We start from the raw sequence: 27,418 nt of genomic DNA, 5'->3' as shown, positions 1-27,418 counted from the left end.
TGAGGATCGTGGATCCGGGCCACCGGAGTGAACCTTAGCTGGCCTAGCCGGACTCGGGAGCTCGACTCCCAAAAGAAGAATGGGGTCTGGGTCCACTCGGATTAGCGTGCTAGTAAAGTGACCTTTGATTGTTTTCTCCGATGGCGAATTACCAGGAAGGCAAGGCGGCGATGCTGTTGGTGGAGACAAAAGCTGCGGCCGAGAACGGAGACGGCCCAGTCGGGGAACCCCCTTCCCCGTTAATTAATATCGGCGGCTGCGGAGGAGGAGGAGGAGGCAGCGGCAGCGGCGGCTCCCGCTTCCAGCATTTACCGCCCTCCAACCACCTCCACCATCACCACTCCGGCCTCCATCATCCACCAAAGGATCAGCAGCAGCACCATCACTACCAGCTGGCTCCGCAGCAGCATCTTTCCGGGGAAAACATCGCCGAGTCACCAGGCAGGAAAGCCTCGTCCTCGTCGCTCGGCCAGGTACACACCGGGGAGGAGCCTGCCGCGAGCGGCGGCCATGTGTACGCGGCGGTCAGCGTTGCAAATACCTCGGACGTTGTGGATGATATTCGAAAGTGTGGCTACCTGAGGAAACAGAAACATGGACACAAGCGGTTTTTCGTTCTGCGGGCTGCCAGCCACCTCGGGCCGAGCCGCCTGGAGTACTATGACAGCGAGAAGAAATTTAGGAGCAGCCTGCGCTCCGCTGCTGCAGCGGCCGTGAGCGGCGGAGCGGTCGCCCCTTCTCCTCCGAAAAGGGTTATTTACCTCTACCAGTGCTTCACGGTAAACAAAAGAGCGGATTCCAAAAACAAACACCTCATCGCCCTTTACACTAAGGATGAGTACTTCGCCATTGTGGCTGAGAACGAGCAGGAGCAGGAGGACTGGTACGTTGCTGTCAGTGAGTTGATGAGTGAGGGTAAAAAAGGGCACGTGGATTCAGATGATCTCGATGATGGATACGGTACAGTCACCCCCGGTACTGTGTTTAAAGAGGTGTGGCAGGTGAATGTAAAGCCTAAAGGACTGGGCCAAAGTAAAAACCTCACAGGTGTTTACCGGCTTTGCCTCTCTACTAAAACCATACACCTTGTTAAGTTGAACTCTGAAACGCCCTGTGTCAACCTCCAGCTGATGAACATCAGGCGCTGTGGACACTCTGAAAGCTTCTTTTTCATCGAGGTGGGTCGCTCATCGTCCATCGGGCCCGGAGAGATATGGATGCAGGTGGATGATTCTGTGGTGGCCCAAAACATGCACGAGACCATCCTGGAAACGATGAAGGCCCTGAAAGCTTTCGCAGAGTTCAGGCCGAGGAGCAAGAGCCAGTCCTCAGGTTCTAATCCAATGTCATTCATCACAACGCGGCGACACCTGGGAAACCTGCCGCCAAGTCAGACTGGGCTGCAGCGGCGGTCAAGGACAGAGTCGGTGGTGGGCACGCCGCCCTCCAGTAAAAGCTCCGGGGCTAGTGGTTATCGCTTTCGCACGTCCAGTGAGGGTGAGGGGACGATGAACCGTCCGTTCCGCTCCACCACGGGGAGTCTGGTTCACCTTAACTCTACTCGTGTACACCACGGCCGTCAGGAAGGCAGCGCTGCTGCCGGCAGCAGCGGGAGCGGCGTGGCGACAGGAAATGCAGGTACGAATACTGGTAGTGGGCGCTTTGTCAGAGCGATCCCGGGGTCTTCATCCACCTACCATGCTCGCTCCGCGTCGCTGCCGGTGTCACACTTCCCTTCTACCACCAGTCCCGTGAGCGTGTCCTCCAGTAGCGGCCACGGATCTGTCTCTGACACCCTCACACGCCCCTCAAGTGCCTCCATATGCGGCTCCCCATCTGACGGTGGCTTCAACTCCTCAGATGAGTACGGCTCAAGCCCTGGCGACTTCCGCTATTTCAGGGTGCGGAGCAACACGCCTGATTCTCTGGGAAACACCCCACCAATCAGAGAGGAGCACTGTCTGAATGATTACATGGCCATGGGCTGGAGCCGGGAGGTTTTTGGAACCAGCTCTGGGAACAACAGCGGAGGTGACACACCACGTGACGAAAGCACGTTGACCACCGAGGATGAACGTTTTTCTTCGTCACTGAGGAGGAGAACACACTCCTTCTCCAGACTTACTGGTGGAGCGACCGGCAGTTGTGGAGTGACAGTTTATCAGAAAATGACCCAGACTAACTTCTCACTGGACGAGGGGTCAGACGTGGTGTTGCCATTTGGCAGCGGGCTGCTTCGTGGCGGGCCGTCGTCCTCCTCTTCCTCACTCCGCTCCGACTACAGCTCCTGTTCTGAGCACAGCCAGCAGAGCCGTCCCTCCACGCTCTCCCGGACGGAGGCCGGTGCAGAACGCCCTCCCCCCACATCCTCCTCTGCCAAGGAAGACAGTGGCTACATCCCCATGATGTGTGGCGTGGCTGCATCGCCACGGGACACTCCCCCCGATTACATGCCTATGCAACCCAGTTCTTACGCCCATCACGTCTCTCATTCCCCTCAGTTTCACAGTCCGGCTTTAGCCGCCCGTTCAGCTCATCACCACAATCCACAGCTCCAGTCGCAATCCTCCACAGACTCCCACGGCTACATGATGATGCTCCCTGGGGGCAGCGGCAGCTCCCCCTCCCCGGTTCAGGCTTCATCCATCTCTCATATAGCTGGTGCTAGTCGTGGCAACAGTTTAGCAGAGCGGCCCGAGAATGGAGAATACATGGATATGTCTTACAGCAGTTGTGGTGGACGCAAGCTCTCAAATGAAGGGAACCACGGATATTACATGCCTGGGACACCTGAGGGCACCCCAAAGTCTTACAGTCCTTATTTTTCTCTCCCACGATCTTATAAGGCTCCTACCAGAGAAAAGGATGAGAAGGAGTTTGGGGAGTATGTTCCCATGAGTTCTCCTGCCAAACCAGTCTTTTCATCAGTTGCCACAGCTTCACTTTCAACACCTGAGAAGAGGGGTGGGGGAGGAAGTAGCACCTCCACCCCCTCACATCCACCACCGCCTTACGGAGCTCACCACACGACTGCAGCGATGGCTGATAGACGAGTCGTGAGGCCCAACCGCCTCCCTCTGGGCAGGAGGAGTTTTCACGGTCCACTGCGGGTTAGTGAACCCTCCACAGCGTCTGCAGGCACCTCAACTTCAGTCCCTGCCACTAGTGTCTCATGTGAGGGACCATCCAGCCCTGGAGAGTATATCAACATTGAGTTTGGTGATCACTACCCCCACCAACAGCAGCCCCCCGCCTACCCTCTCTCTGCCCAAGACGAAGCGCCTTCCCTGGGGTCCAGTGACAACTGTCACTCCCCTCCCCAGTCCCAAATGTATCAGGACTATATGAGTGTGGAAGTGGGGGCGGACCAGCAGGACAGCGCAGGAAGTTTGGGTAAAAAACAGTCACCCAGGCCCAGCCTTGTTGCCCCCTGGAATCCACCCAGTTATATAAGACCCCTGGCTAGCAATCCTGGGGTGCTGGCTTCTCCTAGACTCCAGGCTGGAGGTCACTGGAGGTCAATTGGGGACGACTACACGGAAATGACATCTAACCTCAGCAGAGGTGAGCGGACACAAACGAGCCCCACAGCCATGCTGCAGCATCTCTGTGTCATGGAGGGGCCCTACGGCCACGCCCCCTCTGCAACCTCTTCCATTTCCCCCCCTCTTCCTCCATCAAGTCCAGGCAGGCCACCCACCCATCTGCCAGAGCCTAAAGTGGTGCGAGCTGACCCCCAAGGCAGGAGGAGACACAGCTCGGAGACATTTTCTTCCACGTCCTCCTCCAATTCAACTCCCTCTGGAGTAGGAGGAGGAGTGGGGCCCTCATCATCAGCCACCCACCCCACATTGTCAAACCCAGCAGCCCCTAATGGATCGTACCTCACAGAGGGTCAGGCTTCCAGATGGGCCAGTTCAGCTTCTTTTGACAGTGTGTGGATGTCAGTGGAGGGGGTAGGAGACTCGCAGTCTCACCATGCCACGACAAGAACCACAGAAACAGGCACAGCCTCCAGAACCTCAGCAGCATCCTCCTCAGGGGCCGGAGAAAGCAGAATGTGCAGAAACATGTCTGTCGGCTACCAGAACGGCCTCAACTACATTGCCTTGGAGCTGAGAGAAGATGGAAGTAGCACTGGAGCTGTGTCTGGAGCTGGAAGCAGTAATGGGAGCGCGGCGCCTGTAGGGACAGTGCCCCTGCCGGAGAACGGAGCCTACGCCAGTATCGACTTCACCAAATCAGATGGAGTCACCACAACAACTAAGGGTGAGTCAAAGCAGTTGTTTATGCTTGTGTGTATGTTTTGTCTGTTTAGGTGGAGAAATGGAGAAACTCGTTTGTTCGATTCAGGAAAGCCTTTAGTCTCGTTCCTGGAGTTCACACAGCAGCCAGCTTGTCTGTGGAAAAACTTCTTTTGTGCATGAGAATGAGCTCACGTGAAAGAATAAGTGTTCAAGATATTTTTTTCTCAATGAAATCTAAAATAACTCAGAGTACCATGTGCTATTATTAGCTATCAATTTACAGCCATAGCTAGTGAATCTATTTTTAGTCTCGCCTCTGTGATCTTGACAAGGCTGCGTTCAGCTTTGAGCAGCCAGCCGCCGCCTTTGAAGGCATCTGTCCAGAGAGCTGAAGTCGAGGCAGAAACAGTGCGCTGCTGCAGGAAGTGGCACCACAAACGCCGTTCATGTGGAGGTCTGTAAGTGTGGCGTACTGGCAGATTGGTTGGCGGTTAGCTCGCTGAGTGAACCGAGGTCAAGTGTGGACTGAACACTTCCAAAAAAGGGGGGGGGGGTGTGTGCGCGCGCGCAGAGTGAACTGATGCATTGAAGGCAGGCAGTGATTTGAGACATTTTTCAGCATCTTTTTGAAAATCTATATCTATAATAAACATGAATGAATTCAGTGTCAGCAGTACACAGGAAAAGCTTTCTGGGTATTAACAGTCACACACTCTTGCTCTTCACTTTGTTGACTTTGTTCAATTACGTTTTCTTTCGAGAGATAGATGGGACATCTACTGATTATGTTCTGTAATTATAAGTCAGTCGATGACATGCTGTAAGTGTAGTTGCTTAAATTTAGAGACAGTTAAAAAAATGCATGTCAGATTTATTGCCATTAAGGAAAGAGAAAGATGAAATCAGAGATAATAATGTAAAAAATAATAAACTGATGATAGTAGGAGAATTAGTTTCACTTCTTTTGGGAAAAAAGCAAGAAAAAAAATCCTCTGCATTGTTTGTTTGTTCAGTGATTATAAGTAAAATGGACATGTATAAACATTTATAGCTCATGTTTTACATTCAGTTCCCCCCAACAAGTGTGACAGTTGTCCTTTAAATTGACATGTCAAGCTTATGCTAAATAAATCTGTCATAAATGAACCTACATGTGGAAAATGGCTAGTGTATTTTAGGGAATGTAATAAAGGGACGAGTTCAACCATCGATTTAATGAAATAAGAGTACATGTCAGAGGGAAAATTGATTATCTATTTTCTGTTACCTGGTTGAATTTACTATACAGTAACTCCATTGTTACTTTCCTGGCTGGTCATGTAATCATTACTAAGAAGCCACTTTTATATAAAAATATACTTGTACATACCACCATGATGACAGTACAAGCTAGGTTTTGCCAAAATGTAAAGCTCGGCAGCACATTTCAACCAAAAACATCAAAACGTAAGAAAGCAGAAAGTCTTCATAGTCTCTGGGAAAGTTAAGTATTACTGTGCTGAAGACAACAAAGAAGACTAATTGTGGGTTGAAAGCAGAACGGCACAGACGGTTCTGGAACAGCAGTGGATGGACCCGACTGTATCCAGTCAAAAGAAGATCTGCTTATTCAAAGAAAAAGTACATATTATTTTCAGAGTGCTGAACACTGTCCTGGGGGATATTTACAATGTTTAGAGTTATAATGCAAAGTTAACCAGCTGAATAACCTCTTATTGTACATTATGTGACTAGTCATTTCAATAGCTGATAACTATAGTCAACTATCAAAAGAGTGATTTGGTCCAACTCTCACACTGTTACAGTGCTGCACTTAAGCTATCTTTCTAATTCCGACTTGTGTCCATAACACTTTAAAGTTCAAGATTCAGGCCTAATAATGTGTGTTTTTACACTAAAGTTTGCCCTTTGCAGAGATTTTTTTAAATCCACTAAGTCATTTATTGGTGGTTGACTCTTTGTCAGTTGCAACATCCCAACCTTTCCTATTTACAGATGCAGGAAAAAGTTCCGCATAGCTTCACTGTGCAGTTCTTAGTTCATATTCTGTGTTGCTGAAAAGTGGCCAGATCTCATATCTCTCATAGCCGTCTTCTTCGTGGTGGTGATCTATTGTGGGACTAAACTTGCAGTCATGTTTCAAACATTGAGCAGGAATCGTTACATTTAACCTGCTGGACTTTCATAATGATACAGATTAATGAAATATCTGTCCATTTACCATCCATGATACTGTTTCACAATCTGTAAGTGTGCATCTCCAGCTGTACCTTCCCGTCTTATCATACGTCTTGAACCCAGATGTGTTTTTCCCCCACTGTGCAGGAAGTACAGTAGGTGAACACATCTGTGTTGTTAACCTTTTAGATGGTGTCTGCTGCAGGACAACATGTAGGACTGTGCACGAGGGGAGACAGTCTGTTTGGGGTGCTGATGTTTGCAGATGGTGTCAGAGACGCTGTGCAGGAGAATACAGAGACTGTTTCAACTCCATTTTCAGTTTGATTTAAATGAAATGTATGTAAATAACTTGGCTGATTGCTAAATTGTCTTGACTACTGAATATGTTGAGTGGCTGTTACCTGTTGGAATCCTTCTATCAAGAGTGGCTGCTGAGCAAAATAGTGTTTGAGCTCTGTGTGTTTGTGAATGCAGACAGTATATTTGAGTATGTACATGTATGTACATGTGCCTATGTTTGATTTGTGTCTTTGATTCTTATTGACATACTCGTAGGACTTTGAACTGTGGTCGTGTTCAGTAAACCACTGTGATCATTTGAGCTTTGTGATGTGATGCAGCAGGATACTGCTGGAAGCCTCCATCAGGAGATGGTGCGCTGTGGCTATAAAGGGATGGACATTGTCAGGAACAATATTCAGAGTGGCTGTCGCATGTAAATGAGCTCAGTTGATAAAAAGAGAATATCCTGTTGGGCACTACGCCATCAGCTGCAGCATGAATCCAGTTCAGGATGGATCCGTGGTTTCTTGTTGTTTAAGGTAGGTATGTGAAGAACAAGGCTGATCGCAACCGTTATTTTCTTTCCGATTCATGAGCCACATTTTGGACAGTGCAACTTACCCTGAAAATATGCATTTTGATTGGATAGCGTCGCGTAATTCCTCGGGATCCCCTAGAATTACGTAGTCAGGAAACTCCTCGTCGTGCGCCAGTTTGATTTCTTTTTCATTTCCATCAACATTCAGATCGTCACCGGAACGTATTAAAAACTCATTCGACTTCAACACATAAAAACAACTTCAAAGGATTAAGTGACGCTTTTGAAAGCTAAAACGACGTATTTGTTATCATTTTGACTTTCTAATCCCAAAGTTTCATAACGTTCTAAGGTTCAGAAAACAGTTGACTGAGGAGGAGGAACAGGGACAGGATTTGATTTGTTATTGACCAATATAATAAAAATACATGACACACATTTATCATGTTATTAAATAAAACATGTATATGGATAAAAAGTGACTAATACAATAAATATGGTGTGGTAGTATGTAGTAGTCAGGTAGTAGGGTGTGGCAGCTCCAATCTTAATACTATCAAATGTATTTCAGACCAAGAACAAACTTAAAATATTATTATTCCTTCAGATTGAAGAATATAAAGAGATACACCTCCCCTGAAAGTTTCATTGAGATATCTTGATTATTAAAGAAACTACAAGTGTTTTTATGTAAAACGTTATGTTTTCGGTCACAGATTTGTGCACCAATTATTTTTAAGAAAATTGCTCAAATTCTTAAAGTTCTTTGCCTGTAAAGTCCTTATTTGTTAAGATATCTGAATGGTTTTGGTGTCATTTTCTTTTCATTTTGTTTTTCCTACTCTTTCTCGTGGTTACCAGTTGCATTCTATTTGGTTGAATTTAACATTTTTCTTCACATACCTATTTAAGGTTGTTTCTGACCACTCTGAATGTGGCAGCAGTGATTGAGAATCAGCAGACCAGTCAATGTTTCTCCAGTCTTCTATTGTCCAGGTTTGTTGGGCCAGTGTGAACTGTAGCGTCATTTTGCTGCTCTGTGACACCCGGTGTGGTCTTCTGCTGCTGTAGAGCATCATCTTCAAGGGTCAACATTTCCTTCATACGCTGCTTATTACGAGTGGCTCATTGCGGTTACGATCAGTCTTTTGTCATTTTGCAAATCTCTGACCCTCAGGCATCGCCAAGGCATCTTTACCCGGAGCGCTGCGCTCACTGGATATTTTCTCTATAGCACGCCTCGCTCAAAGTCACTTGAAGAGCTTATGACAAAAAACATTTTTGAAAAAAAGCTACGCAAAGTATTTTCATTATGAAACGTTTTTGTCATACTGCCGTCATCCACTAGTATAAAACTACGCAAAACAAGCAGCATGTTAAGGCACACAGCGAGGCTGGGAGGAAGCGCAGCATCATCACTCAGGAATGTACTTCCTCTTAGCTGCTGGTGTTGAACAGATGAAGACGTACCTGGATCCTTGACCCAGGGGAGGGAGAGAGGGATGAAGCTGGGAGGCAGGGTCAGTTATCGCCCAGCGGCTGAGGAGTTTGTGTGAACCTGTGAGCTCCTAGCTCAGGGGTCGGCAACCTTCAACACTCAAAGTGAACAGAACACATTGGGAGCCGCTAAGCCCTCCAGACATACAGATGAAGATACGCTGCATAAATCGATTTGAACCTGATTGCTACGTAAAAAAACCGGGGGAAAGCCGATCCAAAAAAAATTTATAAATAAAAAATAAACAAAACTGTTGTTAAAATGAGCCAAACATAAATAAATCAAATCTTGCATCAATCTGAACTCAAACCCTCATCTCACTGCAGGGCAGGTAAGGATCACAGTCTACAACGATTTTATCACTGCATCACTTAATTCAATCTTTTCAACGTAAGATTTGGCCCACATTAAATTGTCCCTCTGCAAAGTGGAGGGGGCGGGGGGTTCCTTCTTTCTGACCCACTCGAAATAGACCAGTGGGCTGTACTGCGAACCCTGATCAACATATCCAGGATCTCTCTCGGTTTCCTGGGTTGATTTATCCAGACGTGCGCGATCCTGACCACTGTTACTACGAAGCAGGTTATGAACTCACTAGTTCAACCCAGACCTACGTGTGAGCGTTCACATGAAAGGGGCGGAGTTTGCAGCGTCTGACCAATCACACGCACAGAGAAATCCTGCAGTGCAGTTTACAGATTACTGAAGAAGCAATTATTCTCTGACAATATGAAGAATTAAAACACATCCAGCAGCTAAAAGCAACTCTGCTGCTGCAGCCAAAGCCAGAACATTCCTGACGCGTTACTGCGTGAGTTTGTGAGATTATACAATATTAATCCATTAGCGATATAAATGGACCGCTGATCAATCAATTTCACTTTATTACAGCAGAAACGTGTCGGGCTGAATTTCCTCACTGCTGAAGTTGTTTTGAGGCTGAATTTCTCTTGTGTGAGTGTTTTTGTGTTGGAATATTAATTCATCACCGCGACGACACGAGTAGTTCTGCGTTCCATAAATTCATGTTTCTGCAGTTCTGTCAGGTGTGATCATTAACCTCATTATTCCAGATCAACCCTCGTGGAGATAAACAGACCTGGAACAAGTCAAGAACAAAAACATCCTTCAGAGCCTCAGTGACCAGGATTTATTTTATGTCAAAAAGATCGCTCTAAATTAATTTCTCATCTAATCTCAGTTGCGACTCGGTGCTGAACAAGCACACCAATCACCATCATTGAAGAATGGGCAGGTCCTTTTCTAAGAGATCTGATTGGTCAGTAGGGCTGGGACGATGCCATTTTTTCACGATTCGATTTTAATCCCGATTCTTGGGTGCCGATTCGATTTAAATTGCTATTCTGACAGGATGTCCGTGGGGTCTTAAAAAGTATTAAAAGTTGATAAATCAATTGTGGGAAAATGAAGGCCCTTAAAAGTATTAAAAAGGTCTTAATCGCGATTCTATCAGGTATTAAATTTTATATGCTTTGACTCGGTTGCGTTCTCGGAGCGAGATCGCCTCAGGGCCGCACGCGTACGGGTGCGACGTCGTCACGTCACAGCGAATATTCCTGCGTGAAAACAGACGTGAAGAAAACAAAAATGGAAAAGTGCAAGTTCTGTGACTCCTGACTCGAGATGCCCAAATTGAAAGACTGGATAAAGCCAGTCGAGAATAACAACCGGGAAGCCTATTGCACACTTTGTAAGAAAAGGATTAGCATAGCTTCAATGGGCATAAATGCAGTTAAGTCCCATATGCAAGGTACTAGCCACAAGACTGCTGTTGTCCGGAGACAGCAGCAGCTGTCAATAGCATCTTTCTGTGGTCCACCAGCAACACCACCACCTGGTAACGTGACAGGTGAGCTAGTCAACACAGCTACGACCGCGACCTCTGCTTCATCGTCTGCTGACTTCAGGGTGGCTATGGGTGGCACACCAACGCTGTGTGCAGAGGTTATCTGGTGTCTCAACACAGCAGCAAATCACCACTCATTGAACTCAAACGAAGGTATTGCAGATATTTTTGAGTCGATGTTTCCGGATTCGGACATTGCGAAGACGTTCACCTGTGGCAAGGACAAAACTGGATACGTGATAAGATTGTGGTTAGCACCGTACTTTAAGCAGCAGCTTGTTGACAGCATCAACAAAGCTGGCCCCTTTGTGTGGATGTTGGACGAGTCTTGTAATAAGTTCTGGTTTTCCGCCAGTTGGCGTTGAATAACTGTTATTACTTGTTGTGACTGAGGGGAACGGCGATAAACCTGCTGTTAGTTTAATTCATTCTTTTGAGTTTTATTCCTTCTCAGCTTACCTCATTTCTGTTAAATTGTAAACTCCAACTGTTAAAGATGTGTCGCTAACAACAATTTAAAGTAGCGATGAGGTCTTGATTTCTTAGAGTTTTTAAAAAGTCTTAAAAAGGTATTGAATTTAACCTCAGGATTCCTGCATATACCCTGTCTGATTTTACAAGTATTGCGATTCTGTAGTGACGATTATCACAATTTTTTTCTCTTATCTAAACATTTGAATCCTACACCCCTAGAAATATGTTAATTACAAAAAACAATGCAAATCATATTCAGTAATTCACTGATTTATTATTTGAACAGACATTTGACATGGTTAATGTTCATCAAGCCAGTGCTTGGGTGTGTCGAGGTTTTTATGAAGGAACAGCAGCTGGTCAACATGCCCAGTAGCTGGGCTGCTCCGCTGAGAAGTGACGTCTCCAGCTGTAGAAAAGACGCATTAAGCGGAAACGCTTGTCTTTGGTATGCACAGGTACTGGCGAAGGCCAGCTTTGCAAGAAGAGGATACTCATAGTGATGTTCTTTCCACCAGTCCAAGGGTTTTGTTTTTTCAACAAGTGGCAAAAGAACTGCAGTGTTGTAATTTTTCACCTCCTGTTCTGCAATGTCAACAGCAGACTTCTGTGGTTGGAGCAGAGCTTGGATCACATCTCCAAAAGTGTTGCCAAGTAACTCAGCCAGTGCACCTCTTTTAGCAGGTGGGGGACTTCGTCCAGCTGGTTCTTAGTTTCCTCAGCTGGGGCACCATGATCCTTCTGGTCCAGCCTTTCCATTGGTTCCTTTAATAAATAAAGCACAGTAACAGGAAAAATATATTAACACACAAATGAAAGGTTTCACCTTTGACAGCTGTAACTTATTTGATATAGTACGGTTATATTGCAACACACACACAGTCTTTCTCAAACACACACAATTTATCCTTCTCGCTCTCGCTCTCACACACACACACACACACACACACACACACACACACACACACACACACACACACACACACACGGGCTACTCAATTATAGGAAAAACTCACAATTCTTTGTAAAGCAAAAACGTATTTATATAAATATATTCTTTAAATGTAAATAAAATCCTGAAATCAAATTTGTTTAATTTTGCACGTGATGTGTCAAATATTAAACAACTTAAGGTTGGTATTAATGATAGTTTTTTCTCATGTGTGCCACGCTTTATTCTTTGTAGATTTCCTAAATCGTCAGTTTGTTTTATTTAGCAAATGAAACATGTGTAATCAAAAAATAAATGAATAAAAATGTTATTGTAATCATTGAGTGTAATAATTGATATCGTAATCAAATTTTGATTAATTGCACAGCGCGTACACACACACTTTTATAATTTGTATTTTAGATTTTATTTACCTGGTGTTCATGAAGCTCAGTGGCTGCAGCTTTAGTGACCATTATTGCAAGTGTTTCTTGCTTCTCTTCTTTACACAGAAAAAGTAGTGCTTTAAAACGTGGGTCCAGTGCTGAAGCTAGGTTGAGATTGATCTTTTCCTCATCAGATGTGTACCTTTTTAAAAGGTCTTCGTCAAAGGGCCTCTTTCATCTCTCTAACAAACGGAGAATCTCCGAGGGTTTCATTTGAAGCTTGGAAGTCCCCAAAGTATGCCCATACTTTAGATTTAAAGCGCACAGGTGCGGGTTTAATCTCCGGTGTCGCTCTGTCCGCCATCTTTTTCTGCTTAAAAGGAAATCACAGCTGCAGCTAGACTTCCTCCCGTGTGCAATCACTTTTTGGTGCATTAGTGCCACCCAGCGGTCGTTTATGAAAATGTGAAAAATACAATTTAAAAAAAAATAGATTCTGGGAAGAATAATCGATTTTTAAAATCGCCACTGAATTTTTTATGATATATCAAAAAATAGATTTTTTTTTCCCCACCCTTATGTGTCAGGAGGCAGAGTTTTGACCTTTTATCGAGAACATGTCCTGCTCAGGAGCAGGTTTGACATGTAGCGTCAGTTACCCGGGTCATTTATCCTGGTGAGAAGTGAGCGAGCATCGTAGTACGGAAAACCCAGGGTTAATCCTTGAAGTTATCTGGATAAGTGAAAATCCAGCTTTGTAGTACAGGTCTCGGTACACCCTCATGTTCCAAATGGCCCCGCAGCCCGTCACAACCAGCCACAGTAGCGGCCATGAAACTCTTTATGTTTCGCTCTTCAGAAATCTTCACACAAGGGTTTCTGGGATATGAACGTTGGCATCACCGCAGCTCAAGCTAAAATATAAACAATTTTTGACCGATTCAGCCCGAAAAGAGATGTACGTCAACAACTAAACCTGGCTCCTAAATTCTGTCGTGTTGCCTTGGTGTGCAGACACGACAGCAAGACAAATGATTTCCTTCTTCTCGGCGTCCAACGACTTGAAGCCAAAATGCTTCCAGAAAACCAAAGTTGCCCTTCCTTTCTTCCCAACCGAACGCTGCCTTTCTGCCTTGTTTTCAATCACTCCAGATTATTGATGCGCACACATCACACTCTTGCTGCAGCTGCCAGAAGCACAAGTGTATTCACTGTGCTTTTACAGTGCAGGAATTTGCATAAACGTGTTCATCGTTTTTCTTCTATTCTAATGTGTTTGTGAAAAGCTAAAATCGAAATCATGATTTAAGTTTGATTAACTGTCCAAATTTAGTTTTAAACGTGGTTTGATAAATACATTTTAAAATTATTATATTGATTATATGTGACTTGGGTTTATTTTCCCACAAGTGACTTTATTGCTTCTTTAGAATAATGTCCGGTGCTATTAGTGCATGACTCATCATTAATGTTAGAAAAATGTACTCGTCGCATCCAAAGTTTCATGAAGTTGAAATCGGTGCAAATAAAACAGCTGCTGCAGGTTTTCCTCCAGCAGATTATGACTTAATGATCTGTGCACAGACATTGTGACATTTGGCTGGGTTCTGATGGTCTGGGGATCAAAAATCACTGTAACTTTGCAATTTGGACAAAACAAACATGACTTCTATTGTTTCCTATTTCTTCAACCTGTACTATGAGCAATAGAATAGATACTTTAGACACTTTATTAATTCTAGGAGGAAATTCTTGCAGAATAGAAGTGAATCAGTAATATTAAATAAGGGCTACGTGACTCATATTAGCATAAAAGAATGAAATTATCATAAAAATACAAGGACAGGTCTCCTGTAGTGCACTTTGGAAAAGTGAAAGGATAAGTTTATGTAAGCAGTTTACTGACAAGCTTGTCAAACATTGACCAGAAATAATACATTTACCTGAAGGAATCAGCTGGCTGGAGGCCATGACAGTCTGTCTTTTATATTTTTTACATTTTAAATCTGTATGACTGTGCCACTGTGTTGTCTGAGCTTTTCGTTGGAAAAACCAGATTAAATTAAAACATTCAGGTTTTTGAATGAACCAGTGGCGATCACCTGCAATGATTTCTGTATTTCATACCACAAGTTAGTGTTTGTGAAGGCAGACTTGTGTTTCTGTGGTTTGCAGGCATGTGCAGCAACATTTTATGGTCATCATTGTACTGCCCAAAGAATGTGGTCCAGCCCCCCTCGGTCTCGTCTGTCAGGTGTCCAAAGGTTGTAGCTGGGTCAGAAGAGAGATGTGAAGTTAAAGTGTGGAGAGAGGTGGTTTTCAGACGTCAATGACGGCTCTGGGAACCTGCCCTTTTCCAACCCCCACCCCCCACCCCACCGCATCCGAGGGCCAAGCATATATGAGATGGTGAAAGGGTGAGGCAGCGTGTGAGGCAGGGTTACCGGACAGGGGAGCAAGACCTGAGTGAGGACGGTACAAAGCTGTCCTTTTCCTCTCTCGTTCCCACCTCCGCACCCAGACCCTTCTATATTTACAGGGCTATTTCCAGACTGACATGAATTTATGGGCCGCACTGAGGCATGCTCGTAACAGGACCCCCCAATTTCCCCATGCGTATGTGTGGTGCGTGCAGTGTCCTCTTCCCCTCTTAAATAGCCTGATAAGTTCGCCCCCACATGTTAGAATTATTAACTATCTAGCATGCGGACATAGTGATTTACATTTTGGTTGCTAATATGACTGTCAAAGTATTTGTGTTTCCTTAAAAGCCCTCATAGAGGTTTTTTGCCGGTTGTTGTGAATAAATAACCTTTACATACCTTCTGCTCTTTGATAAGCACAGGACTGATGAGCTGCATGTGCTTTTAGACCAGGCTGGCGATAGCAGCTTTCCCATTGGCCGATAGGTTTACATTTTATAGCTGCTCTTTGTTGGACTTCTCAACCAAGTAGTTCAGAAGTTGTTTACTTTGTTGTTTTTCTTTCATTTTTGTGCTTTTATGGCTCTGAGAGGTTTTGGTGGAAATGTTTTATTTTGAAGTTTATTGGATTCATCATGTCACAGTTGATTCCCTTTAAACAACTTGATGGGGCTTCCTTAAATATAAATAGAAATCGCCTTTGTTATCTCCAAGCAGTTAATAATCTTCGCCATTACATCAACAGCAGTCATCCTCCATCTGATTGGCCAAAATTGCCGACAAAGTATGAATGCAAAGTGTATGTTTGTAATATGTATATTGTGCTTGTTGACATGCAACAACAAGTAATTTAGGATTTCATTGTTTAGCCTTAAAGACAAGAAAACTATTTCCACTCAGTAGGTTGTTGTCTAATAATCAAAACTTTAAACTAGATTTTCTGAGTTTGAAGAGTCAGGGGCAGTGATGCAGCTCCGGACCACCAAAGTGCAGGAACACTTTCTCAAGGAGAGACGGTCGATGTTGTCTGGTCAGTAATACATTGTAAACATAGTAAAGTGTGTTTTTCCTGTGAATGTTGTAGGTGGTCCCGAGTTATCTGAATCACAAAGGCCCAAACTCAAGGAAACGCTGTCTCTCTTTCTTTGTCCCTCGTCTCTTTCTTTTCAGTACCTTCTGGCTCCGTCTCGCTGCTTCCTGCAGACACAGTAATGATAAAGCTGCACTTTTACTAGCAAACCCCTCGACTTACTGGAATGTGATGTTAGATAACTTTATTAGACAAAGTCTGAGTGTGTGTGCAAACGTGCGTTCAAGAGTCGCTCTGCGTGCGTCAGATGTCTCTGCATACATATTTCTCTGATTGTGGCTCTGCTGACCTTTTGACTTCCACAAATTCAACAAATTGTAAGCTCCAGCAGTCTCAAGTCAGCAGAATTCAGGCATTTGGAACACGGTGCAGCAAAACTAGGTGGCACTTTGACCGTGTAGTGCTCTTGACATTAGCATTTTGGGTCCTCGCATCATGTATTGCTGTATACGCTCAACATATCCTTTAACTACTTTACATGGAAGTGGAATGTGACGAGCTGTGTCGTCATCCCAGGCCAGGCTGGATAAAAGCTTAAACAATGTCAAACTAGCCTGAGTGTGGCTCGCCAGCTCTGCCAGCACCAGCAGTTGTCATTCGGTGAAGGTTGAAGTTACCCTACCAGACAAATTCTTTAAATTAACTTCCCATAAAAGGAATTAGCTCTGCACAGAGAATAAACCAACACACCAAAACAAGCCCCATCACTACTTATTTCCACAAATTTCTAACCCGCTGTTTCCTAATCGATCACACTGTAGTCTTGGGGAAACCTGCCGCAAGGCTTACTGGGATATCAAAGATGGCGTCACAGCAGCTCAAACAAAAGTCAACAATTGACCAATTCAGCTCGAAAAAAGCCCGACTTTCTCAAGAGTGTTCAAGCCACGAGAACAGTCTGAAATGTCGTGAAAATTATCATTGATTGTTTTTCCAGTTGCGAATCAAGCTCTTGTGAGATCGAGTGTTCAAACGGGATCTTGTGACGAGGATTGCAAAATTCCGGGAATTTTCCAAGTTGGAAACTTTCCATGGGAATTAACGGGAATTTATGGAATTTATGGGAATAAAACTGAAATTTACAAAATTGAAGGTTGGTCCTCAACAGGGAACTTATATTATATTGTAGCATAATCTTTGCTAAAACAACCAGATTTAATGTGAGTACACTCCTTAATCACATGCACTGCTTACTGCAGGGCTAGTGAGGCCACGCCCCCTGCATGCACTGTGCACTCCTCCATCACATGCACAGATGATTGCTTAAACCCTGGAGGCCACACTGTTGAACCTGTGGATTATATAAAGTCAAGTATGTTTTTTATAATATTATGGGGTGAATATATTTGATCTATAATGGTATTACTGTTTAACTTGTAAAAATAAATAAAAATGTATTCATACAGTAACTAGCTAGCTGGTAAGTTAGGTGGTAAATGTAAACTATTTTTCATTTCATTAACCATTTAAGAGGCTAGCTTATTATAGCTAACTCAAATGTGATGCTGTTTCTTCTCCTTTCATTTAAAATTTTGAATGGGACTTTTTTGGGGGGGTGGGGGGCATTTTACATTTAGATTGGGTGGGGGCGTGCATGTTCATGTTTTTGTTCAAGAATTAAAACTAAAGTTCTCCTCAAATAAATCTGTTCAAATGTTTTTTAATTGTATTATTTTACATGGATGTTTGCTAATGAAAAAACACAAATATTTACATTTATGTTTGTATATGTTACAGTTTGTTTAAATTACCCCCAATTTCCAGTTCATTCCTATTAATTCCCTTAAATTCCATTAATTCCAATGGAAAGTTTCAAATTTTGAATATTTCCAAAATTCCCCAACTGAACTTACCATGGAAAGTTTCCCGGAAATTTGCCGCCCCTTTGCAACCCTACTTGTGACACAACGCCTCGGGAAAGTTTGGGAGTTTCTGTGACCACAAGACGTGGATGTTCTGCAGAATTTAAATGCTGGAAATACATGTTTGCATGATTGTAATGATGAATTTCCTTCAGAAAGGTATTGACGAGGTTTTAGTGATGTACATTGACAACTAAAACTGGATCCTACATTTTTCACGTGTGGATTCTGGTAGAGGAGCTTTGATATTCAAATGCTGGAGTTGATGTGTTGCGTTGTGCAAACGGCAACATCATGACAGACAAACAACGTGTCTTTATTTCCAACAGCACTGATGTATCACAGTTTAGTGACCACTGGTACGTGGAGGAGACACTAACCGATTAATATTTGTGAGGTCACAGACCTTTAACCAATTCTATTCCCCAAAGTGAGTGAATTTACAGCGGCTCTATAAATGACAGTTAGTTTTACTTTTTCAGCTTTAAGGGTTAACCAGGTGTGCAGCTCAGCTGGACATCCCATCTCAATTATCTTGCAAAAATTGTTGATCATATATTACAGTGCTGACCTCTAGTGGCTCCACTTATTTTTCTTTGGAGGAACCGTTTGCAAGAATTTGTTTTGCCTAAAATTTACCTCATCTGCAAAACTGCCTCTAGCATCTAGCTCGTACTCTTTAGGTCACTTGGCCTTTAAATAGCACTCGTCGGCTGGAAGCGGCTCCAGCACCGTGTGTATAGGAGATGAACGGATGTGTTGTTATTTCAGTTAAAGAAGAAGCAGCATTTGTTGGTAGAAAATACAATAAATGAATGTGTTGGCAACTGTAAAGTCAACACCACATCCCAGAACTCTGACAGCTGAGTTCATCGCAGCCACTCAATGTGCAAAACTCACAATAAAGGAGGATCACATATGCAGTGATCACGAAATACGTCGAACAGTCGGTCATTACCGATAAAAGTGCCCTTGGTCTGGTTAATATCCTCTTAAAACTGGTCTCATGGCCGAATTTTTCATTTATCACTCTGAAAAAGCAAGGAATCACCTCCCAGTCTTTCATATCGATGGGTGCCGCCACTTTGGATGGTGACGCCACGTCACATGACTCGGCTGTGATTTCCGGTTCCTGTATGGTGTCAGAGTCATTTGTGAATTATAGTCAGATAAGTTGTTGACTGCTGAAGGATTTAGCGTTTATTGTTGTGAATTTTTATTTCTTTTTTCACATTATGTTCACATCTGTTTTGACAGTTTGTGATGTTAATCAACTTTATATTACCATAAACCTGTCTTATTCTTCATAGTTTTGCAAATAAACAATAACTTGGGGAGTACTTAAATATTTTCATCAAACTTTACTTCGGTCCAGTAAAAACTGCATGATTACTGGGACCAGTGTCCAGGAAATAATTTTTGTCATTTTGCGATCCCTGCATATGCAGTAAGTTTCACAAAACGTGGCACTGTTCAATGTCAGAGGCAGTGAATTTAAATAAAGTCTCTGCTCTGATTACACAAATATCTATGTGATGGCATTTTTCTTTTTGTGTGAGATTCCTAACATTTTTAACTTTCTGAATTCTATGTACTGTCATACATGAAATTGTAACTCCCCTGCTGCCATATCTATTGTTATGCTATGTATAAGCAGTATGCACACTACACAAGTAGTTTGATTTTACCTTCTGTCAAATGGAGCCAAATTTAACTCGTCCGTCAACACAAACATAAGTTTGAAGGAGAATGTCATGATTCGGGAAGCAGTTTTTGTTTGCTGATTCTGACACTTGGCGAGTGAATCGAGCCATTTTGAACGCCTGATCAGATTCCTATCGCCGTCATTTCGCTCTCGGATCCATAGCCGCAGCTGTCACATGATTCAGTGTCAGTACAACATGTTTCTGTGGCTCTTTACTCCTGTGACGCTTTTCATCCGTTATCCCAGCTGGGCGAACGGGCTTTAGGGGGGGGGGACACACACACGCACACACACACAGCAATACAATGAGCCTGGTTGGCTGAAGCAGGTGTTTTTTCAAACTTGTTTTTTTTTTCTCCTTCCAACCTGATTCTGTGGCCTGAGTGTGTGTGTGTTTACCCGATGTCACCTCAGGTCAGTCAGGCTCGCGTCCTAACAGCGTTGTTTTGATCAAAGTCCACGCTCGGACTGCAAACCCAGAGACCTTACACTCCCCTCTTCCTCCTCCTCCTCCTCACACTGTGTGTGGCGTGTGTCTCTCCCTCTCACAGATTCAAGTCTGCTTCATTCTGCCCTAATTAACTACAGTATCGCCAGAGTTTGTTGTTTGTAATGTAAGTATAAGGATCGTGGAAGTTAAATAGGCAGCTGCTCTGCTCCTAGTGACATTGTGCAGTTAAGGGACAAATTGGGGCCTACGAGCCAAATGTGGGCTCCTACGAGGTTTTCTTTGGTCTCCTTTCATTCAAAACATCCATATTTCTTTAATTCATCTATCCATCAAGCACCTCTCTTGGAAAATCTTCCCAACATCACCATACAACTTTAAAAACCCATCTTTTCCTCTAAATTGTCGCCGTAAAGAAAGCAATATCATAAGATTAAAAACGACAAAATGGCCATAATTCAGCTACAATTGTTGGCTGTTACAGATCTTTTTTAAATCAGAAAATGCGGTTACGGGCAAAAACAAGAAGTCATTTACTCCCAAAAATTACTAAGGCAATTAGTTTCTGAAGCTGTCCATACCGTTTTGGGCCAGTGAGTGAGTCATCTGTATTTTAGAAAAGCTCACAGCCCACTTTAGAATGATTTTACTTGTATGTGTTAAATATATTGAGTAGGAATTCATTTGTACCTGCTAATTTAACCGCAGTGCAAAAATACAAAAGTTTACTTTTGAACAACAACTGTGTGCGTGTGCGTGCGTGTGTGCGTGCGTCTCCTCCTCTGTATCCTGCGGTCTTTCCGTCCATCCTTCATAATCAGGAGCAGCATTCCAAACCCCCCTACCCCCAAAACCATCTGTATTGTGGCGTGCTGCTCTCACATTGTTGTGTGGGACAAAGCCTTGTTCTGTACAATAACCCAGCTGGACGGCGGCCATTGCCGGGGTCATGCGGGGCTGTGCTGCAATTGCCTGACCTCCAGTCCCGGGCCACGGTGGCGGGGCATTGTGTGGGTGTGGGTGTGATGGGTGTAATGACCTCGAATGACCACCAGGTGGAGGCAGACGTCGGCGGGTCAATGTGAGTGGGTGTGATGACCTTGAACGTCCACCAGGTGGTGGACAAGTTGGGATCCTCATCCAAGATGGCAGCTCTGATGCAGTTTCAAAGAGCCAAAATGGCGGCCCGGCTGTGCTCGGCGGAGCAGCGTTACCGTGGCGATAGGGAGACGCTTTCCGAGGTCACGTGATGACTGGACGACGCTGTCAGTCCGGTTCTGAGCCGGAGTTCTAACTGGGTGTCGGAACATGCAGTCAGAACTCTGGTGATCTGGCGGATTTTGTTAGTGGTTCGGGCACAACCTGCTTGGAAACGGGAGGAGGGGATCAGCATCACAGACTCTCACAAGCACAAAATAAAACACACAGCAATCTCAATAGCACATCATTCTACCTATTCTGCCCAGACACAGCCCCTTACTTGGTCAGAAGGTGGGTGGAAGGTGCCTCCGTGTCCGGGGAAAACCCTTTGATTTGCGGCCGCCGGCAGGTCTTTTGTGTCCCGGGGAAAGGGAGACCTGAGTTGCGTTTTGCGGCGTAGAACACGGGGGGGGGGGGGGTCTGCAAACGCGCTGTGAGTAACTTGGCACTTCTTGCGTGGGTGCAGAAGCGAGCATCAGGTTAGCAGGCACGGGGGAACTGCCCGGCTGGAGGGGAACGAAGTTGGCTTTCAGCTGTGTGGGTCCCGTTGTAGAAAAAGAAAAGAGAAACAAAAGTACGTTTCCACGGCTTCTCCAGCTCGTCCTGCGAGTTGGAAGTGTTGGGGCCCAGTCCGCATGAGTTAACACGCGGCCCTTTGTGTCCCCATACGAAGTTCTGCGTCTGGATCAGTCCGTCTTGGAGATGGTTGGATTTTTGCGTGTTGGACTTTTATAGTTGTGCGTCATGGTCCGACCCCTGCTGCGCTCAGGATGCCTCTCAGCCAATCTCCTTGGGCTGGTCTCAGGTTTCCAGACCATGGGCGGTGCCAACCATCTCTCCATATTACAACTTTTTCTCTGCTACTCAAGCTAAAAAGAATTCTGTTACTCCTCTGTGATTTAACATTACTGCTGGGCTGACCCACTAACCAGGGTGGTTAATGGCTACCAGTGCTTTCCAGCCCTGAGCTCACATGATAAGATCTGATTTTAGAGACTTAAGTGTGATATGACACTTCACATAACTACATTATATTTCAGTTCAACAAGTGATTATTATTGTTTTTGTCTCACAGTGACTTTCACCACATCTCCCTGGTGGCATCCATAGAAGGCAGCATGACATTAAAGCGAATAAAAGGGGAAAGCAGAGGAAGACGATATATTGGTGTCTGGGCGAATCCACTTTTGCATCAAGGCCTTGAGGAGGTTGTTGTGTTGAACCCAACTCCATTCATCACAGTTAACAGGAATGTGTGACTGATAGGAAGCGCTCTCGTTGAGGAAGAGAAACTCCCACTAATGCCCATGGCCAATGCTTGGCACCTTGAGGTTTGAATGATTGAAGATGACATGATGAATGGAAATGCTAACAAATGAGGCCAAACAAGATTCCATGTCTCATTTTGCAGACTAACTTTTTGAACTGCTCACATGTCAAAACAGAAAAGCTGGAAAAGCTTCATAGAAAGAGGCGTCCGTGACACTCATTCTCTCACAGCTGAAAGAGAAGTTGCTCAGCAACTTGTTGCACATCCAGTAGCAACAACACTGCTAATTCATGCTCCTCTCTAAGAAGAATGAAAACAAACATTTAAAATGTTATGATGACTTCAGTTTGGATTATGAGGTTTTTTTTTAAATAAAAGTCACAGTAGACCATCTGGGCCAAATGCTTTTCAGATTGTGTGCTTTTTTTTTGAGACCACTTCTTCTAACTATATGGAAAATGGGTTGAGTATTAAACTGGAAAGTACATAAAATAATCCCAACCAACCAACCTATATTGTACAACTTTTTTGATATGCATATGACCGTAAGTACTTCATGCCCTGGACAAACATGCCATTCATTAGTGATGGAATGATCCCTAAATACCTTGCAGACTTACTTTTTATATAGAACATAAATTAAACATATATATTGAACATAAATTCTTGTTCTTAAACATTCCACTTAATGGCCGAGATAAAATAGACTAAAACAAGTAAACTCACTCCCACTTGGCACTGCATGTTAATCTGAAAACAGCATAAATGTAATGATTACAAAAGCCTGTAACTGCACTCTGAGTCTCCATGTTCGCTCGGTTCCACTTTCCTCTTGGATGCTGTTGATGAATGTCTCTCCTCGGTCAGAACTCCCAGTGTGACCGTCAGACTGCCCAGCTTCTGGCTCTGCTTCCCTCCTGCTGCCACATCCTGACAGAAGTGTACCGGATTTCTGTTTTGGCCCTGGCTGCTCTCATCACCACCACCTTGTCTTTTCCCTTGAGAAACTTCATGATTATTGATCCAGGGAGCTCCTGGCTTCCGCCTCTGTCCAACATGGTGCTCGCTGCATTTCTAGTATCCACTTCTTTAGAGGCGTGCAAGCATCCTGTTCAATAAAGTTGATGAGATCAACTTTATTGTCTGCACCCAAGCGGTGACAGAATGTTTCCTTTAACAAGGCCTCAAACAATATAATACAACACAACACATATTTGAAACAAATTTAAGACACAAGTACAGACATAAAGAAAATGTAAAAAACAAACAGGAGCTGATAAAAACATATATGTACAGTCCAGTTTATTTCACTTTGTTCAGAGTGGCCATTGCATTTGGAATGAAGGATTCTTGTAGATGTTGCCAGATTGACTTTGTAGAGTCTACCTGATGGGAGGAACTGGAAGGAGTGATGGAGGGGTGAGAAGAGTGGTGGAGGGAAGAGATCAGTGATGGAGGGGTGAGAGAAGCAATGGGGGAGTGATGGGGTGAGAGGAGTGGTGGAGGGAAGAGAACAGTGGTGGAGGGGTGAGAGAAGCGATGGGGGAGTGATGGGGTGAGAGGAGGGGTGGAGAGGTGAGAGGAGGGGTGAAAGGAGTGGTGGAGGGGTGGTTGTACAGTTCAGGGATCTGTTTGTGGTGAGGAGTAAACCAGAGTTAAATGCTTCAGCAGGTGGTGGTGCTGTTGTGGTTTTCTCTAAACAGTCATGGTGGTTTGCAAACGACAGACTGGTGTTGATCTCCATTCCTGAGTATTTAAAATATCAACCTGCCGGACAGACAGACCCTGGATACTGAGAGGCGTAAAAAGAGAGTGACAGCACAACTCCTCTGTTTTTGAAATGTTAATCTGGAGGGCGTTTTAATCCCAGGGTTGGAGCAGGTGGTTGACCGTCTGCTGGTAGCAGGTCAGTGCGGTGGCATCCAGCAGGTGAGCCACCAGAGCCATGTCGTCTGAATATTTAAAAAGTGTCACTCCTTCAGTGTTACAACAGATGTTGTTGTAACGCCGAGAAAAGAATGGAGGATAAAACTGTTTATCTTGGAGCTCTTTCCTTCACCACGAGAGCCTGCAGTCTTTCTACGTCAAGCCGCTTCTCTGCGTTTTCAAGTCGTGCCATTCTCTCACTCTTCTCCTGCAGCACTCTGACAGTCACAGTGAAGATTCCATGGAGTTTACTTGAAGTCGGCCTTCAGCTCCTTGATTCCGTCCAGAATTTCCTTGTTCATCGTGTCTCCTGTGGTTTACAAACCGTCTCACTCGGGGTGTTGTTGGCATCAGGGCGCGGCTCAGAGCTGCTGCTGAGCCCAAGTCTCATGTCTTTGATTGCAGACCTTTTGTGCACGTTTTGCTTGATTTCCCCGTTGCAGGGCTCTATCGTATCTTAAACCTTAAAGACTTGCTGGACTAGTTTTTTATTGTCACAAAGTAGGTTTGTTGCAGATTTTTTACCCTGAGACTAGCAGAGGGGAGAGAAACGTGACGTTCTAACACACAAGAGTTCTGATCATTTGAAATGTTCAAGTAATCGTGAAGAAATGCACTCAGCCAGTGGTGGGAAACATCTCAAATCTAAAACGCACAGTAACATACTTGGTGTGAAAACCACACAGAAACAAACACTTGTATAGGTATTGGGGTACATCCGAATTGTCCCTCCTAACTCCTTAACTATGGACTTAACCCCGGAAGTGTTTTGTGTGGCGGCCATGATGAGGACGGTCCCTTTAACGTTGTCGCCATAAGGAATTGTGGGGCAGCGTGAGCTCGCCTCCTTTGCTAAAGGATGCATCAGTGGTTCCTAAGCTAAACGGGTTCTAAAGGATGCATCAGTGGTTCCTAAGCTAAACGGGTTCTAAAGGATGCATCAGTGGTTCCTAAGCTAAAGGAGGTTCTAAAGGAAGCAACGAGCCTCCTTCCCTTTGCTTATTGAGAATTCAAACGGTCTTTATCGTTGCCGCCAATAAAACACTTCCGGGGTTTAAGGAAAAGTAGATAGGACAGGAGGGACCATTGGGACCCTTAGTCTTTTGGACGGAGTGCTTTTTAGTTTTAGTCACATTTGAGTCTTTTCTGTCCTTGATAGTTTAACTTAGTTTCTGGTTTTAGTACAGACACACACAGCCTGTTCTCAGTCGGGCCACTAGAGGGACTTTTAGACTCCTACTTCTGCTGGACCTCTGGAAGCCATGGGAAATGTTTGAAGAACTTGACAGTTCACTCATCAAATATCGCACGTTTCCATTATTGCTGAAAGTGGCTGAGTTTACTTTCATGTTTGCATTTCTTATGTGAAGCATTGAGTCGGTGTTTGTGTGAGAGTGCCGGCGGCCTGGTGTTTTTCTGTATTTGTCTTCTCGTGTGTTCTCTGAATTGCACATTAATCGTCTCCCCCTCGCTCTCTCATTTCCAGACTGAGTGGCCGAGCTTCTCCTGCTCCTGCTGAGTGGCTCTCCACTCTCCCTGTGACCTTTGACCCCGCCCCGCCCTGCACCGGTGACCTCTGACCTTCGCTGCAGACTGAGAAGCTGATCCTTCCTGGACGCAAACGACAACAACAACAACACGACAAAAAGAATGCTTGCAGTCTTTTTTTATGTTTGTTTTTTTTTTGTGTGTGTTTTATATATGCATATCTCATCCAGATGTTTTTGGTATTTAAAAAGATAGTAATCCTCCTCCCCCTCTTGCTCACGCTGCTCCTCGGTCCTCCGGCTCTGCAGTCGTCAGGCGCTGAACTTTGACTGACAAGCTTCAACTTCAGCTTCAGTTCCTCCGTTTAAAGAAAAGGGAAGATTTAAGTCAAAGGCATTATGGTACAGAAACTTTGATGTTTTCTTTTTTATCCTCCCATCCACCACCAGCACGTTTGTGATGAAGTTCTGGTATGAATTTATTTACCCCACCACCACCACCACCACCACCACCACCACCATCTCTGTTGAATGGTACGAGCTTGCTGCTAGCTTCATATTAGCGTCAGCGCACGGTCGCTGCAGGATTTGAACAAAACCTCTGAGCTCCTGGTGTTTACGTAGTGAGTTATTTATTTGTTAAGGTACACATGGTCCGGTACATTTCATGGTTTCCTCTGACTGGTGGTACTCGGCAGGGTGGGGGCGCCACGCCTGCAGCTCTACTCGACTTATATTGGCGTCTTGGGGAAATTGCTTTGTTGCCAAGAGTTTGATGAGAACATTGAGGTTGGTCAGTTTGCTGTTTCTCTCTAATGTATAGAATGGATTGTGAACAGGTGCCACATCCTTTACAACCAAATTCCACTTTCTGTCTCTGAAACCAACTTTCTTTGATTGATTTTTAAAAAACAAAAAACAAACTATCAAGAATAACTTGTATTCACGTAAATTCTTTCGCAAATTCGACTTTCCAGATCAGATCTCGAGCTGTTCCCCTTTTAATTACAAACTCCCTGTGTCATCATTAAAAACATAAATAGCAGAAACTCTTCAAACGTATTGAGCATGTTCAGTCTGGCTTCTTTGAGTTTCAGTAAACGTGCGCTCTGGGATCAGTTCAGTGTTTTCGATCTTTCCTTACATATGATGGGATGTCTTTCAAATTCTGCATTCATGGATCCTACATGAATAAATTAACCGATGCACAAGAGCCAAACAAGTTTTATGAAAAGTTTGGACGTGTTGTTCCTCCCGCCCTGCGCCTCCTCGCTTTTTGTCCATTTTAAGCTGAAAAACCAACAAAAGATTCAAGTGGGTTGTTTTTTCACATTTGTTTGTTTTTGTCTTTGCTTTCATGTCATACGGTCCTGAGCACACCACACACACACACGTGTTTACACGCCTGTATGTACGAAATGAGAGACGCATGTCACGGTCATGCGGCGTCTCGTATGCACACACAGTGGTCAAGTATTTCAGCGGGGGTAACCCCTGCATACCACACACACACACGCACACACGCACGCACACGTTGGTGTCAGTGGCTCCTGATGACGTCCGGAGGTTCACATGCTGGCGGCCGGTCGTCAGTTGCTCTATG

At 44.5% G+C, this 27,418-nt stretch overlaps 1 protein-coding gene across 1 annotated transcript; it reads left to right on the top strand.

The window, feature by feature from the left end:
- Nucleotides 1-28: 28 nt before the first annotated feature.
- On the top strand, nt 29-26,931 carry irs4b (insulin receptor substrate 4b). Its single transcript, XM_080486629.1, has 2 exons — nt 29-4,269; nt 25,815-26,931. The coding sequence occupies exons 1-2, from the start codon at nt 141-143 to the stop codon at nt 25,817-25,819; spliced, it is 4,134 nt and encodes a 1,377-aa protein (XP_080342755.1). The 5' UTR covers nt 29-140; the 3' UTR covers nt 25,820-26,931.
- Nucleotides 26,932-27,418: the final 487 nt, after the last annotated feature.

Source organism: Lipophrys pholis (assembly GCF_963383615.2).
Source record: "Lipophrys pholis genome assembly, chromosome: 18".
Taxonomy (NCBI): domain Eukaryota; kingdom Metazoa; phylum Chordata; class Actinopteri; order Blenniiformes; family Blenniidae; genus Lipophrys; species Lipophrys pholis.
The sequence above is the reverse complement of the archived record's forward strand: the minus strand, read 5'-3'. Positions and strand labels throughout refer to the sequence as shown.

Coding starts and splice junctions, on each gene's coding strand:
- irs4b (XM_080486629.1), top strand. CDS start 141: ATGGCGAATTACCAGGAAGGCAAGGCGGCGATGCTGTTGGTGGAGACA.